The 15,377-nt window shown below is 39.2% G+C and overlaps 1 protein-coding gene across 2 annotated transcripts in view; it reads left to right on the top strand.

Annotated features, from left to right (window-relative positions):
* LOC120927204 (synaptotagmin-2-like) overlaps positions 1-15,377 on the top strand; it is a 120,021-nt gene that overhangs the window by 66,087 nt on the left and 38,557 nt on the right. For both annotated transcript variants that reach the window (XM_040337718.1, XM_040337719.1), the window contains exons 4-5: positions 13,526-13,651; positions 14,349-14,516. In XM_040337718.1, the coding sequence (XP_040193652.1) occupies positions 13,526-13,651; positions 14,349-14,516 (294 nt within the window). The remainder of the gene's footprint in view (positions 1-13,525; positions 13,652-14,348; positions 14,517-15,377) is intronic.

The following is a 15,377-nucleotide window of genomic DNA, read 5'->3' as shown; positions in this document are numbered from 1 at the left end:
ATGATTTTCAATTTAGGAGCACAGGAGATTGTAAGATCTTTCATAGATGCAAGCTAGATATTAAAGGGAATGAAAAACTGATAAATTTGTGATTTTTCCTGATGTGGTTATCCCTGTTTACTTTTAACTTTTCAAGCTGTGCTAGCTATAAGAGGTTTGTATTGCTCTTGGGAACTTGGATAGAGAGAGGGGTACTTAAATACAGTATAAAATGTACTTTATTGCTGTGACTTAACTGATTTATTTTTGCATTAATTGTAACTTTTATATAAAAATAAAATGAAGATGAAGGAACTCGGCCCAAAAAAATGGGTAGTGGGGATAGCAAAGGTGCCTAAGGAAGATATGTTTGACGTTTTCCTGTGTAAAGTTCTGTATCGTTATTGATCATTTAACACTGTCAATTCATTTGTGGTTTACTCTGGACTGTATCAGGAAGTTGTTTTGGAGACACACCTTAGGTGCTGCTTAAAAGGTGTGGCTTTCTTATAAACCATATGTGTAGAAAAACTTTTTCCGCCCAAACTCCTTAATTTTTTTATACACTGAGATCCTACAATCCTCAGTGCAGGATACTGTGGAAGAAGCCCAACAAACGTTGCATGCCACCTCCAACTCCTGCTCGGTGACGGCAGTATTCCCTGCCTGATTCCCTGTTTTTAGATGTGAATATTGACTTATCAATTAATATTCCGAACTAACCTGTCACAAAGATTGTGATGACCAAAGATTATTAAGTTGTTTACCAGGCGCTCGGGTTCGGCACATCGTGTTTCCAATTGATAGATTGTTGGGTGGGCCTGTGTAAGACCTAGCGTTCATGGTGCACATTGGTACTAATGACAAAGTTAGAGGAAGATGTAATGTCCTAAAAAAAAATTATTTCGAGAACTTAGAGGCTATATTGAAGAAAAGGACCTCCAAAATGGTATTCTCAGTAATTCTGCCTGCACCTCAAGCCACATCAGAGTGGGGGCAGGAGATTAGAGAACTTAACAAGTGGCTGAGGAACTGGTGTATGAAGGAGGGTTTTGGTTTTCTGAAGAACTGGGCTGAATTTTCGATTGGTTACTGACTCTATAGCAGGAGCGGAATGCACCTAAACAGGTAGGGTTCAGCTTTGTTGGGAGAAAAGGTGACCAAAAGGTTAGAGGAACTTTTAAACTAGGTCGGGGGGAGGATCAGAGGAAGAGAGCCATCAACGACCAAAAGCCAGAGGTTGCTACTGGGGGCATTAACGGATAAGTTCACAGTTTTTAGGGTAAAACATGTAACATGTTCCCACTGTTTCCCCCACTGAACCAGGGATCTTCTCCCTAAACTCGCTGTCACAATAAAAAAATGTGGTTAGGTGGACAAGCAAGAATGGTATTGGGATTTTTGAGGTGCAAGAAAAGATTATATGAAATTTTTATTTTGAATACCAAAATAATAAAATGAGAGAACAAGTACAAATATCAATTTTTTACAGGACAGTAAGATGGAATAAAATTGGCATTTTATTCCATCTTACTGTCCTGTAAACATTTAATATTTTGTACTTGCGCTCTCCTTTTAATTTTATTCTTTTTTATTTTGGTATTCAAAATAAAAATATTTTTAAATAAATAATTTGAGTAGGGAGCTGCGGTGGCTCAACGCGATTGGCACTGCGCTGATAAGCCATTCACCTCTGCAGCTAGGGGTTCGGATCCCGATCTCGGCTGCATGTGAATTGAGTTTGGTGGTCTCAGCCCGACTCCCGGTGGGTGTGCTATGCGAGGTAAGCCTGCGCTTAGTACGCCCACCCCGCTCCCACAAAAACCACCACACTTACACGCACTTGAAATCGGGTTAACATGCACGCACTTTGACCACGCGGTCTCTAAAAAAGAGAGGCGAAGGACTAACTGAGCTGGTTGAGCGGGCATATCCTCTCACTCCCTTATAGGGAGTCCCTCTGCCCCGTTGGGCTTCAAAGCGGAGCAGGTAGGGCGGGGCATGGAGAAAGGTGGCAAATTGCCTCTGGGGGAGGCCTGCCTACTCCCAACTCCTGCAGTCCAGCTCCTCTCTCGAGTACATGCACAAAATACACTTATAATAATTTGATATAATCTTTTCTTGCACCTCAAAAATCCCAATACCATTCTTGCTTGTTCATTTTTTTTTTATTGGGATTTGGTGCTATAAATGGCAGCTTCCACAATCACAAAACCAGTCTGTGGTTAGGTGGAGTTCTGTGAATGGAAGAAATACAAGTACCAACAGCCTTTGCTACTGTCTGCTTGTAGTTCTCACTGAACTACCAGGGCGCTTTTGAGTGCTCTAGATAGTTCATTGTTTCTTCCTGTCATTGTGTAACTGTCTGCTCATACAAGGGACACGAGCAGTCAGCTTACACAGACCATCTGCAGGAGTCCTGCATTGTACCTGCTGATCGTGGGTGCAATGCCTTGCAGGCTCCTAGTAAAATAACATTTTAAATGCACTTTTTTTGCAAAAAGATGTGCTATTATTGTTTATTATAAAAAAAAAAAAAAGGATATAGATATAGATATATATATATTGTATGTTTTTTACAGGTGAACTTAAAATTACTATAATTCCTAAACCCAAAGTAGGCTGGCAGAATTGCAGCCTCAGAATGACTATGGAAGAAATAATATGTGCCTGTACAAAATCAAGAGGCATGTACAAAAATGCCAGAAACCTAGCTAATACAATGGAAGAACTGGAATTGCTGATCCTTGAGGAGAATTTTAGACTTTGTGAGAATATCGGAGACTTGGTTTGACAGCTCACATGTCTGGCAACTGTTTATGGGTACTTGTATCAGATAGACAAGGCAGGTAGAAGAGGGGGAGGGATTTGCCTGTATATCAAGAATGATCTACTAGTGAACATGAGGGATGATCTTGCTAAAGGGGCAAGGGAAGAGGTGGAGTTCCTTTGACTGGACAGAAGGAACTGCTTACTCCTCAAAAGCACGTCAGTTCTTTTAGCATCTTGCAGGACAACTTCATGTGTCAGTTGGGGGATTCCCCAACCAGAGAATGCATTACTAGATCTCCTGACTACAAATAATACAGACCCGATCGCAGATGTGTAAATATGGGACAACTTGTGAAACAGCGATTAAGAGGCGATTAAAGCGCCCAGAGGCGATTAAATTCGCATGTGCTGCGCTATATAAGTTTTCATTCATTCATTCATTCAAGAGGTAATAACATTCAGTATAAATCACAGAATGAAGCACTAGGGTAGTACAAAAATATTTTTTAAAAGAGCCCTCTTCTCTAAACTGGTCTCCATACTGCAAGATATTAAATTGGATAAAATTCTTGAAACACTGAACATTGTTTAAAAATGGGAATGGTTCAAAAAGATATTAAAGGTATTAGCTAGTGCATTCGAATGGTCAACAAATTTAAGAGTGAAGGTTAAACCTGGGTGGCTAGACCAAATCTTCTGGGAGTGTCCTTTAGATTTGTAGCTACTGACAAGACGTGACCCAATTTATTTCTACACTGACTACTATGCATGTCCCTGTAAGGGTTGGTGTTTGCCTTATGGGATTGGTTAAACCTTTGGCCATTAATAGGGCGATGCACACTTTATTGGGTCTCCTTTTTATTTTATGCTAGGAAGGCTTAAGTGGAAGATAGCTACGGCCCCTAACCTGCCTATTTGGAAGAGTCTAATCAATAGGTTTGTACCTCTATACAAAGCTATTTGTTTCAAGGTTGCCCTAAAACATTTCAGAAGGTCTGGCACCTGTGGATAGAATCAGACTACGCTGCTGATGATCAAGAGCCCATCTAAATCCACTCGCTCCTCATATGGCTTAGCCTATGGTTTATGTGGATTTACTCCTCTGCCGTGACTTATGCTACAATTGCTTAGCTACGAACCCAATTGGGAGTTCCTCTTTTCCTGCCATATCTTGCTGAAGGTTGAGAGGGAACAGGAATCTCCTTGTATTTTACTACTCCTGGTTCTAAATATATACAAGGATAACTGAGCAACGTGTACGGAATGTTGTGCTTTGTTTAGTAGATAAGATGATGGTACTGTTATGTTTTTTGTGCTTGCAAGCTGGGGAATGCCCAAAAGGCTTTGTTTTATACCTATATTCTTTAAACCTTTTAATAAAAATAAATTTTCAAAAAAGAAAACCTGGGTGGCGAAACGTTACCGTAAAAAGGCATATAAAAGAGAAAAAAATTAAACCCTTTAGAAAATATAAGGCAGAGAGGTCCATCTCTGAATTCCAGCACTACAAGAAATGCAACAAGAAGTGTAAGAGCGCAATTGGGGCAGCTAAAATAGATGACGAGAGGCACATAGTGAAAGAGTAAAACAAACCCTTATGCCGCGTACACACGATCAGTTCGTCTGATGAAAACGGTCCGATGGACCGTTTTCATCAGACAAACCGATCGTGTGTGGGCCCCATCGGTTTTTTATCAATCAGTGAAAAAACTAGGAACTTGTTTTAAAATTATCTGGTTAAAAAAACGATCAAAAAACGATCGTCTGTGGGTACGTCCATCGGTTAAAAATCCACGAATGCTTAGAAGCAAGTCGACGCATGCTCGGAAGCATTGAACTTCATTTTTCTCAGCACGTCATTGTGTTTTACGTCACCGCGTTCTGACACGATCGTTTTTTTTTAACCGATGGTGTGTAGGCACGACTGATGAAAGTCAGCTTCATCAGATATCTGATGAGAAAATCCATCAGACCGTTTTCATCGGATGAACTGATCGTGTGTACAGGGCATAACATTCTTTTTAAAATCAATTAACCGTAAGAAAGCAAGGTCAGAGCATATATAGGCCCCATAAAAGGATGACCAGGGTAAGTTGGTTACAATCGACAACACATCACAGAATGTACCCTTGTGGCTAACTGAAGCCAGGGTCAGAAAAAGATTTAACCCAAATCACCAGGCATGGCTTGCACTTCAGCGTCCTAAAAAAATTAACCAGGTTATAGCCAGACCATTGTTTTTGATTTTTATGGAGAGCTTGATGACTGGAAGGTACCAGCTGATTGGTAAAAAAACAATGTGATACCAATATTTAAAAAGGGGAACGGATTTATATCTGGACACTACAGACCAGTCTGTCTAACATTGATAATATGTAAACTATTAGAGGGGATGATAAAGGACTATATCCAAGAATTTGATGATGAAAACAGTATCGTTAGTAGTAATCAGCTTGGATTTATGAAATATTGGTCTGGCACGTACCATCTGTTAGTATTCTATGAGGAAGTGAGCTGACACCTAGATGAGGGAAGGCCTGTGGATGTGGTGTACCTGGATTTTTCAAAGGCATTCAGTACAGTTCCTCATAATTTATAAAATGAGGTATGTTGGCATAGACCATAGGGTATGTACCTGGATAGAAAACTGGTTACAGAGGCACATCCAAAGGGTGGTGATAAGTAACGAGTACTCAGAAAAGTCTAGAGTGGTAAGTGGGGTACCCCAATGCTCTGTCTAATTCGGTTTCGTTTATTCATAAATTATGTTGAGGTTGGCAGTGTTCAGTGTTTGCTGATGATACAAAATTAAGCAGGGCAATAACTTCACAGCAAGCTATAGAAACCATACAAGAAGACCACAATGAAATTAAGGGATGGCAACTACAATGCAAATTAGGTTTATTGTTGCAAAATGTAAACTAATACATTTGGGGGCTAAAAATATGAACGCAAGTTACTTGCTAGGGGGAGAATCACTAGTTGAATCCAGGGTGGGAAAAGATCTAGGGGTACTAGTAGATCACAAGCTCAGCAATGCCAAGCTGCAGCAAGCAGAATTCTAGTATGCATTAAAAAGTGTATGTGCTCAAGAGATAAAACTATAATTCTACCACTTTAAGACCACTTTCACACTGAGGAGCTTTTCAGGCACTTTCATGCTAAAAACAACATCTAAAAAGCTCACGAAAACCTATTTCCATTAAAATCAATGAATGCTTTCACACTGGGGCAGTGAGCTGGCAGGGCTGTGAAAAACTCCCCTCTCTATTGAAATAAATGGAAAGCTCTTCAAAAGCGCTCATTGTTTTTACTGGCAATTTAGAAGCGCCTCAGTGTGAAAGTGGCCTACAAAGAGACTGGTTCACATCTTGAGTATGTGTCCAGGTCTGGTCGCCAGTCCTCCAGGAAGGATGTGTTGGAACCGGAGAGAGTCCGGAGAATGGCACTAAAGCTAATAAGTGGATGAAAGAGACGTTTAAGAGGGGATGCAATAGCGATTATATAAATACCTCAGTGGTGATTCAATCATAAGGAAAAATGATTCCATTTCGGGAAGATTAAACAAACACAATCGGGCACTCATGGAATTTGGAGGAGAAGCGATTTATAAAAAACAAACAAAAAAAAAACATTTAGATGGGCAACTTGGCGAACACAATATACAGGGATATGGGAGTTATTACTGACAAAACACATGCATATACCCTCACAGGTTGAATTGGATGGACTGGTATTTTACTTCACTTTTGTGAGATACTGTATGTATGTCTGTAATGGGAGATCAAATAAGGTACCAGTGTTTTTCACAGCTAATCTCACAAGATTGGCAGCAGGATTATTTTACTACTTTGCTGCTCACCGCCTGTTGCCAGAGAAGAGGTAAAATGATACCTGTGGATCTGCCAACAAGCATCTGCTTCATTTTGTAGATTTGGGCTTCTTTCACCCCTCCTACTGCTCATTGATACTGCTCTTCAGACCACCATTCATTAGGGGGCACCTTTGACATGATGAAACAAAGACTTAGACTTATTCCAATACCAAGATGGTAACTTCCATACAGAGACACTGTGCAGAATAAGGCATGGTTAGTCAGTATTGGGGAAAAAGATCAGCTGCAGGGAACCCACAGGCAAAATTGGTGATCGGTCTTTTACCCACTGCTTGCATCATCTTGTGCACAGCTTTCATAGTTCAGGTTTACATTTTTTTTAAGATTGTAACAGAGCAGTTATAATGTACAAGACAACAAAGACTGCTAATCAGATATCGCCTTTTATCAATTCCAAAATGAAAGTTTTTTTTAATTGAAACTCACACTTCTGTTGATGGGAATAAACATATCGATTTGCCATACGCGTGGTTAGCAGTTTAGAGGTTATCTATGTACATAGAGGAGTGCATTGTTTAGGGCATGGCTTGTTTTCATTTAATCGTAAAAGAAAATCATGTCGTTAGTCCATGTCTCCAATGTTTATTTTGCTAATAATTATTACTGTATTGAGGCTGCCCCTAGTATGCATAAACCATTTAAATAAACTTTCTTTAAGTACAAATTATTCCTAAAATAAACCGATTTTTAATTCTAACTGAAAAGGTATTAAGCTTAATTTCTGACTGAAAATCCTTTTTTTAAAAGCTCTCATTTGAGATGCGGTCAGTAAAATGACTGCCCCAGAATAAGTATGAAGATTGTAATTAGGAATTGCAGCTTACATCAGAGGCTTCATGTACAAGGTGTTAAGCTTGATAACAGGTTTGCTTTAGCTTCTTCTTGCCAGCATTTAGAGTTCGATATTTGTCAGTTTTATCTTTGGCTGAAGTGAAATCTGATGCAATACCTGCCTGTACAGTTCTGTTCAGTGCCTTTTTAGTGGCAACCTCTAAAACCCATTTAGCACAGACCTCATCGAAATAATTAATGACCTGGTATTACAGGAACTTGACTATAATGAGAAATCGTGATATCCCACTCTGTACTACCAATTAAAGGTCATAGAGTTTGGTCAAGAAGCTAATGCCCTGTACACACAATCGGATTTTCCGTCAACAGTTGGATGCAAGCTTTTGGTCAAATATTCTGACCGTGTGTATGCTCCATCCAACATTTTCTGTCAGAATTTCCGCCAGCAAAATATTGAGAGCAGGTTCTCTTTTTCCGACGGAAAAAGTTCTTGTCGTAAAATCCACTCATCTGTTTGCAATTCCAACGTGCAAAAAAACACGCATGCTCAGAATCAAGCAGAAGAGTCGAACTGCCTATTGAACTTCATTGATCTCGGCTCGTCGTACGTCTTAAGTCACCGCGTTCTTGCCGATCGGAATTTCAGACAAGATTTGTGTGACCGTGTGTATGCAACACAAGTTTGAGACAACATTCCGTCAGAAAAAATCCAAGTTTTTCTTGTCGGAATTTCCGATCGTGTGTACAGGGCATTACAGTCTGCCCATGTCTAGAAGAACTGGGTAATTTGTCTCAAGGCTACAGGTTAGTGTATATTTCAATGACAAAATAGTAATCCTTGTCAAGTTGCCACAAAATGGTTTATTATATAGGTTAGTTGTGTATATAGGACCTAGAACGGAAAACTAGGATGTTATTACAGGGTTCAGAACTGTGGGAATGGTTTTAGACAGACGCGATAATGTTTTTACTAAATTTCCTTTTGAGAAAAAAGATTGTTTCACATAAATCCCCAATGTTTTGTGACACCAATGGGACATATTGGGGGTTATTTACAAAGGGCAAATCCACTTTGCACTACAAGTGCACTCTAAGCGCACTTGGAAGTGCTTTTGCTGTAGATCTGAGGGGAAGAACTGAAATTAGGGGAAGCTCTGTTGATTTTATCATCCATTCATGTGCTAGCTAAAATGCTGTTTTTTATTTTCCTTGCATGTCCCCCTCAGATCTACAGTGACTGCACTTCCAAGTGCAAAAGTGGATTTGCATTTCGTAAATAACCCCCATTGTGTCTTTCAGATTCCTAATGCTGAGAACTATGTAAAAGCATTTGACTTTTCACTAGGTTAGGGATTGCTTTATCTACAAAATCTAGGCATTATTTTTATAGGTCAATTTTTCTTGAATCCACAGTATAATTTCACACCAGTTTAAAAAAAATCTTTTCATTAAATTTGTTAAGGCTGGTCATACATTTATACAATTTTCTTGTATGCTTTTCCTTTAGATTGACCAAAAGTATATAATATGTCATACCTAAGCACTTTCAATTTGTATGCAACCAGGCAGGCCCCTGCACCTACATAGTTAAAGGTAAAGCTAAAGGAAATTCTACAAGAACATTGTATAATGTATGGCCAGCCTAAGACAGCCTATATCCTCTGAAATCAAACAGCTCTTCGGGTGTCTTACTGTGGGTATCCACAAGATGGTGTTCTAACATTGGAAATTAAAAAAACGTTTTGTGCCAGCAGACAAGGTAGCTTGGTACTTCCCGATTAACAATGGAAAACTCTCCATTAGAAGCAGATTTAGGCACTAGCAGCATAAAATTTGAGAAATATAGAATCGTTCATGAAAACTAATGCCACGTACACACGATCAGGCTTTTGCCCAGCCAAATCACATCGGACTTCCATCGGAAACATATAGAACATGTTCTATATCTAAACTCCGATGGAATTCATTGGAATTTCCGATGAAAAAACTCAGATAGGGCTACACACGATCGAAAAATCCGATGGAAAAGGTCCACCAGACTTTTTCCATCGGAAATTACGATTGTGTGAACGGGGCATTTAGAGGATGTATTTTATCACCTTTTGGCTAAGAATTATTTAGCTACAGTTCCTACTATATCGTTTTGGCACATTTTTATGAGCATAGATTCTATTTTGTCTAATGTTTTGATCTTCCCATATTGCATGTAACGTACTCTGTAACTTTGGCTCCTTTTTTTTTTTTTTTTTTACAAATTTGGTGTTTTTATTTGAAAAAATAAAAGGCATACATAACGCATAAGCATACATCACACAATTTGGCTCCTTTTTACTAGTCATCTATTTAAAGCAGAGCTCCGGGATTTGCAAAAAAATCACACATTAGTACACTCCCTACACAAAACACTAAACGGGTATCGATGGTAAGGAATTTCACAATTGTAAGAGAAAAGTCAGAATTTTCAGGAAGTCAACTCTCTAATTCAAAAAATGCAACCTGTATTCTGCCAAGGGGGAACTGTTAGACAAGTGATTACATCATATCCTCTCCCCTCTCTTACACTGTAATAAAACGACATTTCCCTTCATGCTTTTGCAAATGTCAATTAATGTGGGATGGACACTAGGCCTGTACATGTAAATGTGAACAAGCCCACTTCAACAAGCCCTCATTGTGCAGGCAGTGAGGTCATACTACTCAGTGACACAGCAGGATAGGTAGGTTACAGCCTTATAACTGCGAAGCATGTTTTCCCTCCAACTATAACATGACATAAACATATTTCCCTTACTTGCTTTATGTAATCATTACTGAACTGTAGACACATGCCCATAATGATATATTATACACACTGTACTCTGCTGTAATTCAGTATTAGAAATATTCCTCCTCCTGCTGTAGCTTTGAGATCTTTCTAACAGCAATCATTGCGGTCTCGTGTGTGCAGTTTATTAGTGCCCACCAGTGGGGTCTCATCTGTGCCCACCAGTGCAGTCTCATTTATACCCATCAGTGCGGTCACACCAGTGCAGCTTATCAGTGTCCATGATTGCAGAGCAAAAATCGTTACTTGAAATCATCCGCATGACAGAGCGGAGATCTCGAGTTGACAGGTCTTGTATGTGAAAACACCAACTGCAGTAATGTCCCACCTTCCATACCGGCATTGTAATACAGCACACTGTTCCAATAGTATGGGAGGTGGGACATTACTACAATTGGTGTTTTTACATACAACACCTGTCAGGTAGAGATCTCCGCTCTGTCATGCGGGATGATCTCTGGTAAATCTCCCTGCTCTCTGCACTGAGAGAGATGGCGAGCGGCGGGGGCACGGGCAGCACAGACCTCGGGCTGTGAGACTCCCTTCGCCCACTACAGCAAGCAGGGCAGAAATACAAGTCCCTGTTCGCTTTTAGAGAACTACTTGTGGGAAGTGACAAAACCATTGGCTGGGAGTACAGGAGGAATAGCAGCCAGCGGTCTTGCAAACAGGTTATCACTGGAGATTATTGGCTTTTCTGTAAAATCATCAAGCTGCTACAGAGGAACTATAGAGCTCAGAAGATGGATGGCATAGTTGGTGAAGGTAGGAGCTCGGCAACAAGAACATGGGGGGGGGAGTTTTCCCCCCGGAGTTCTTTAAGCAGATATATTATCTGGCCGCCTTTGCTGATGGGGTACCTGCATATGCTGTGTTTTATCCGATGCGAGTGTGTGACAAGCACTTAGTTGTTGCTATAGAAAATGTCTTGGTACCTTAATCATTTATAATACAGTAAAACCTTGGATTGCGAGCATAATTTGTTCCAGAAACAAGTTTGTAATCCAAAGCACTCTTATATCAAAGCAAATTTTCCCATAAGAAATAATGGAAACTCAAATAATTCGTTCCATTATAGCAATGTGACCAGGTTATGTAACTATAAAATGTCCATCCATAACTGGAAGCCTCCACAAGGGGATTAGAAGCAAAATCCAGCAGGAGCTACAGAGTATAAAAGAGAAGAGAGACGCATCGAAATGTAGCGATATGTTGCTAAATATTGTACCTTATTACATTTAATCATATTGCTACACTTAGAGGCACCTCTCTTCTCTTTTATACTCAGTTGTGACATGATGCTTTTATCAAGACATCGCTTGTATATCAAGTCAAAATGTTTTAACATTTTTACTTGTCATCCAAAACGCTCTCAAACCAAGTTACTTTCAAACCAAGGTTTTACTGTATATGGTTTATAAAAATATATTCTACTTGGACATCTGTAATAGTGAATCATTCGGATAGTCTTTCTGGTTTGTTACATTGGTCTTTCTCTGATTGCTAGCTTATATATTTTAATGGAATAAATATAACATATGGGAACTTCTCTAGATGGCTGTATGGTGTATAAATTGGCAGCATCTGCAGGTGTAAGTACACCCAGGCATAGGAGGGTGATTGGCTTCTAGGATATCACCTGGTCTTTTCCATAATATTGGATCATATTATCTGGATGATGGAGTCTGGTTCTTTAGAAAATGGCAGAACGGTGATTCTGAAATAGAAAAAAATATCTCAAATGTAGCGCAAGAGCAAAGGATGTCACAACCCCCAAATGTATCTGTATATTTAAATAAATTGGCTGAAATTTATTCAGTCAGCCTTTGGAAACTCCAACATACAGAAACCTGAATGAAAATTTTCTGCTGCACATTTAAAAATAAAAAAGGGAAAAGATCAAGTTTAAGGGATTTTCAAGCTGCCAATTATCAAAAGTCCATGATCTGCTAAGAACTAACACTTTTAGTCCGTACTTTCATAAAAGCATTAAAAATGTGTAAAAGATTGAACCATGTGTCATCATTAAAGTGATGCAGAATTGTACCTAAATGTTATTATGTTGAAAAGAGTATCTCGACGTGTTTTGCCTCTTGATAAATGAATAGACAGTGCAAATTGGTCCATACAGTTGCACCATTCCTAGTGGTGACCCCAAGGGAAGCTACATAAGGGGCTCCAATACCAAAGATTTTTTAAAAAAATCTGGTAAATGGGTAGATGAAAATAGTTTCCTTGACCTGCAGATAAATATTGTATTGTATTGTATTAATACAGGTACCATTGAATGGCTCACCCAACCGTAGGAGGTTGTGTGCTTGGCAAGCAAATCGAGACCGCTTGCTCCACCAGGGCATTTTTAACAGACCATGGACTTTGGAAAATTGGCACCTTTTAAAAATCCCAAGGACTTGATCTTTTCTCTTTTTATACATTACCGTGGGATGTGGTGCCTCTGGCTTCCTCTCTTGCCCACAATGCATTCATTTGAAAATATTAATTCTTGCAATCTTTCTACGTCCTTTGCAGTTATAAAGCCAACTGTTCTGAATGATATATAAGATACAGTGCAGCTTCACTCTAAGTGATCTTGCTGCTTTAAAACTAGTACGCAGCTCATAACTCCAAACAATAGAAAATGTCACTTGCAGCTTTGCTGATATTTTGCTTTGTGACAGATTTTAATTAAATATGTCTGTTCAAAGAAAGCACAGCAATTTTGAAAGGGTTAACATTTCACTCCAACAAAGAATATTACAAAGTTGGTTATTACTCTAAACCCAAATGGTTAATGTAAACATACACTTTTCTACATCTGAATGTGCTTGTTTATACATCATTTTGAGGGAACAAATGCATAGGAAAATTTAATTGTGACTGATGCATCATCGGATCAGTCAACCCTGGCTGTCTTGACATGAGCTGTAACCACTGATTGCATATAAAGTTCAACAAATTAGAAACTGTTAAAAAAAATTGCAGGAATGGCAAAGCAGAGCAATAAAGCTCAAGTCTGAAAAGTGCTGCTGTACTTATGTAAAGGCCATGGTATGGAAAACAATACAATAAATTGGGTTTAGGTGTGTTATGGCCTTGGTATTGTGCTCTATAAATAATGTTAAGACCTTTTGGGGTAGCATGTTAGTTTTGCATCTTCCTTTTTTAGTTGTTGCAATTAAAGTAAAGTTTGATAACCATTTTTTCCATGTCCATGAACTAAAAGGCAGAAAAGTGAGGTCTGTTTCTCTTTGCAGATTCTGTAGGATGACGATGATGATGATGCAGAAACTGGCCTAACAGAGGGAGAAGACAAAGAGGAGGAGGAAAAGGAAGAAGAGCAGCTTGGAAAGCTCCAGTTCTCCCTGGATTATGACTTTCAAAATAATCAGGTACCAAGGCATCTTCTGTTAACTAAAATGCTGTCCAACTGGCAGCCTGTAAGCAGCCCTCAGAATGACCACTTGTGACCTTTGTTTAATGTTAGGCAGATATAAACATCCTTGCAAAGGACATTTAAAAATACAACCTTTATAACGAGCTGATTGCAGAGGAGACTTGAGTACTTAAAGGCTGTCTTGCATCTAGTAGTACTGTAAATTATTTTTATTACATTATTTTTAAAGTACATTCACTGTTTAGTTGCCTGCATTGGTGGTGTTTGCATGATTCTCACTTTTTGATGCAGTTAGACTGCAGTCTGCAATATCCTCATAGCCACAAAGTTGCATTCCACATCTAATCCTGACCCTAATTCTGCCTGAAAATTTGTGAATGTTTTTAAATCATTGTTCTTCATCCACTGGAATTGCTAATCATTTTTCTATTGTGGAAATGTATCCAGGGGTCCCTGATTAGCTACAGAATGTCTTTGATTTGTCTATTCTCTTTCTCCTATTTGCTTTAACTTGTATTTTATGGAGCTAGATCCTGATTTTAAACAAGATTAACAGTTCTGAAAATAACCATATAATCTAGGGTTGTTGGTATAGCAGTCCTGTTGATGGTGCCTAAACCTATTTTGTCACTTGCAAATGATCATGCAAATTCAAAATGTTTTATAATTTCTACATTTTGTCTTACTTGCAGATGCAAGTTGGTGTTATACAAGCTACAGATTTACCTGCGTTGGACATTGGAGGAACATCAGATCCCTATGTGAAAATTTTCTTTTTACCAGACAAGAAAAAGAAGCATGAGACTAAAGTTCATCGGAAGACACTAAATCCCATCTTCAATGAGACATTTACTTTTAAGGTTTGGTAAACTTTTACTCTTAATAAATGCAGGGACAGATTTGATGTCCGGGGGGCCATTGCCACTGAGGGGACAGTATGAAGCAGAACCTTTTAACTGTCCTGAATCCTGCAGGGATGTCCCACAGGACCCTGGAAACTACACAGTGGCACCTGGTCCCCTGTATGTGTCAGTATGATAATAATTATGTTTTGGTTAAAGGATAAGTTCACCTTTCATAACATGATACTGTTGCACCAGGCCCTTTGCGGCTGTTGGCTTGTAGTTCTAAATTATTTACCTAGGGCACTGTTGAATGCTCTAGGTCAGGGGTGTCAAACTCAATTTCATTGTGGGCCGCATCAGCATTATGATTACCCTGAAAATGACCGGTTGTATCTGTAAGATTATATGTCCAGCACATCCCCTCCCCATATATCAGATGTCAAGAGCCACCCCACCATCAGAAGTTGAGTCCCCCACTCATACACTCATATATATCTAACTGTATGGCCAAATCAACATCACAGTGCACCCCCCATTTCCTTATGCTGCTGCTGGTAAGAAGCTGGATTCATTGCCTAAAAGCAGAAAGTAAGGTTATGGAGGAGGCATGAAATGGCCTGGAGGGCCGGATTCGGCCCGCAGGCCTTGTGTTTGACGCCTGTGCTCTAGGTGGTTCATTGATGCGTCCTGTAAATGAGTAACTGCCTGCTTGTATTTATATTTGTATTTTTTTTTTTTACAAAGGTGAACTTATCCTTGAAATTTTTGTATGTTTAAGTATGAATTTGCTAATATAGTATTGTAAGATTTGGTCAATTTAGTTATGTACTTTTTGTGTGTGTGTGTGTGTGTGTAGGGGGAGGCAAAGGTAGCAAA

Source organism: Rana temporaria, chromosome 2 (genome assembly GCF_905171775.1).
Source record: "Rana temporaria chromosome 2, aRanTem1.1, whole genome shotgun sequence".
Taxonomy (NCBI): Eukaryota; Metazoa; Chordata; class Amphibia; order Anura; family Ranidae; genus Rana; species Rana temporaria.
The sequence above is the reverse complement of the archived record's forward strand: the minus strand, read 5'-3'. Positions and strand labels throughout refer to the sequence as shown.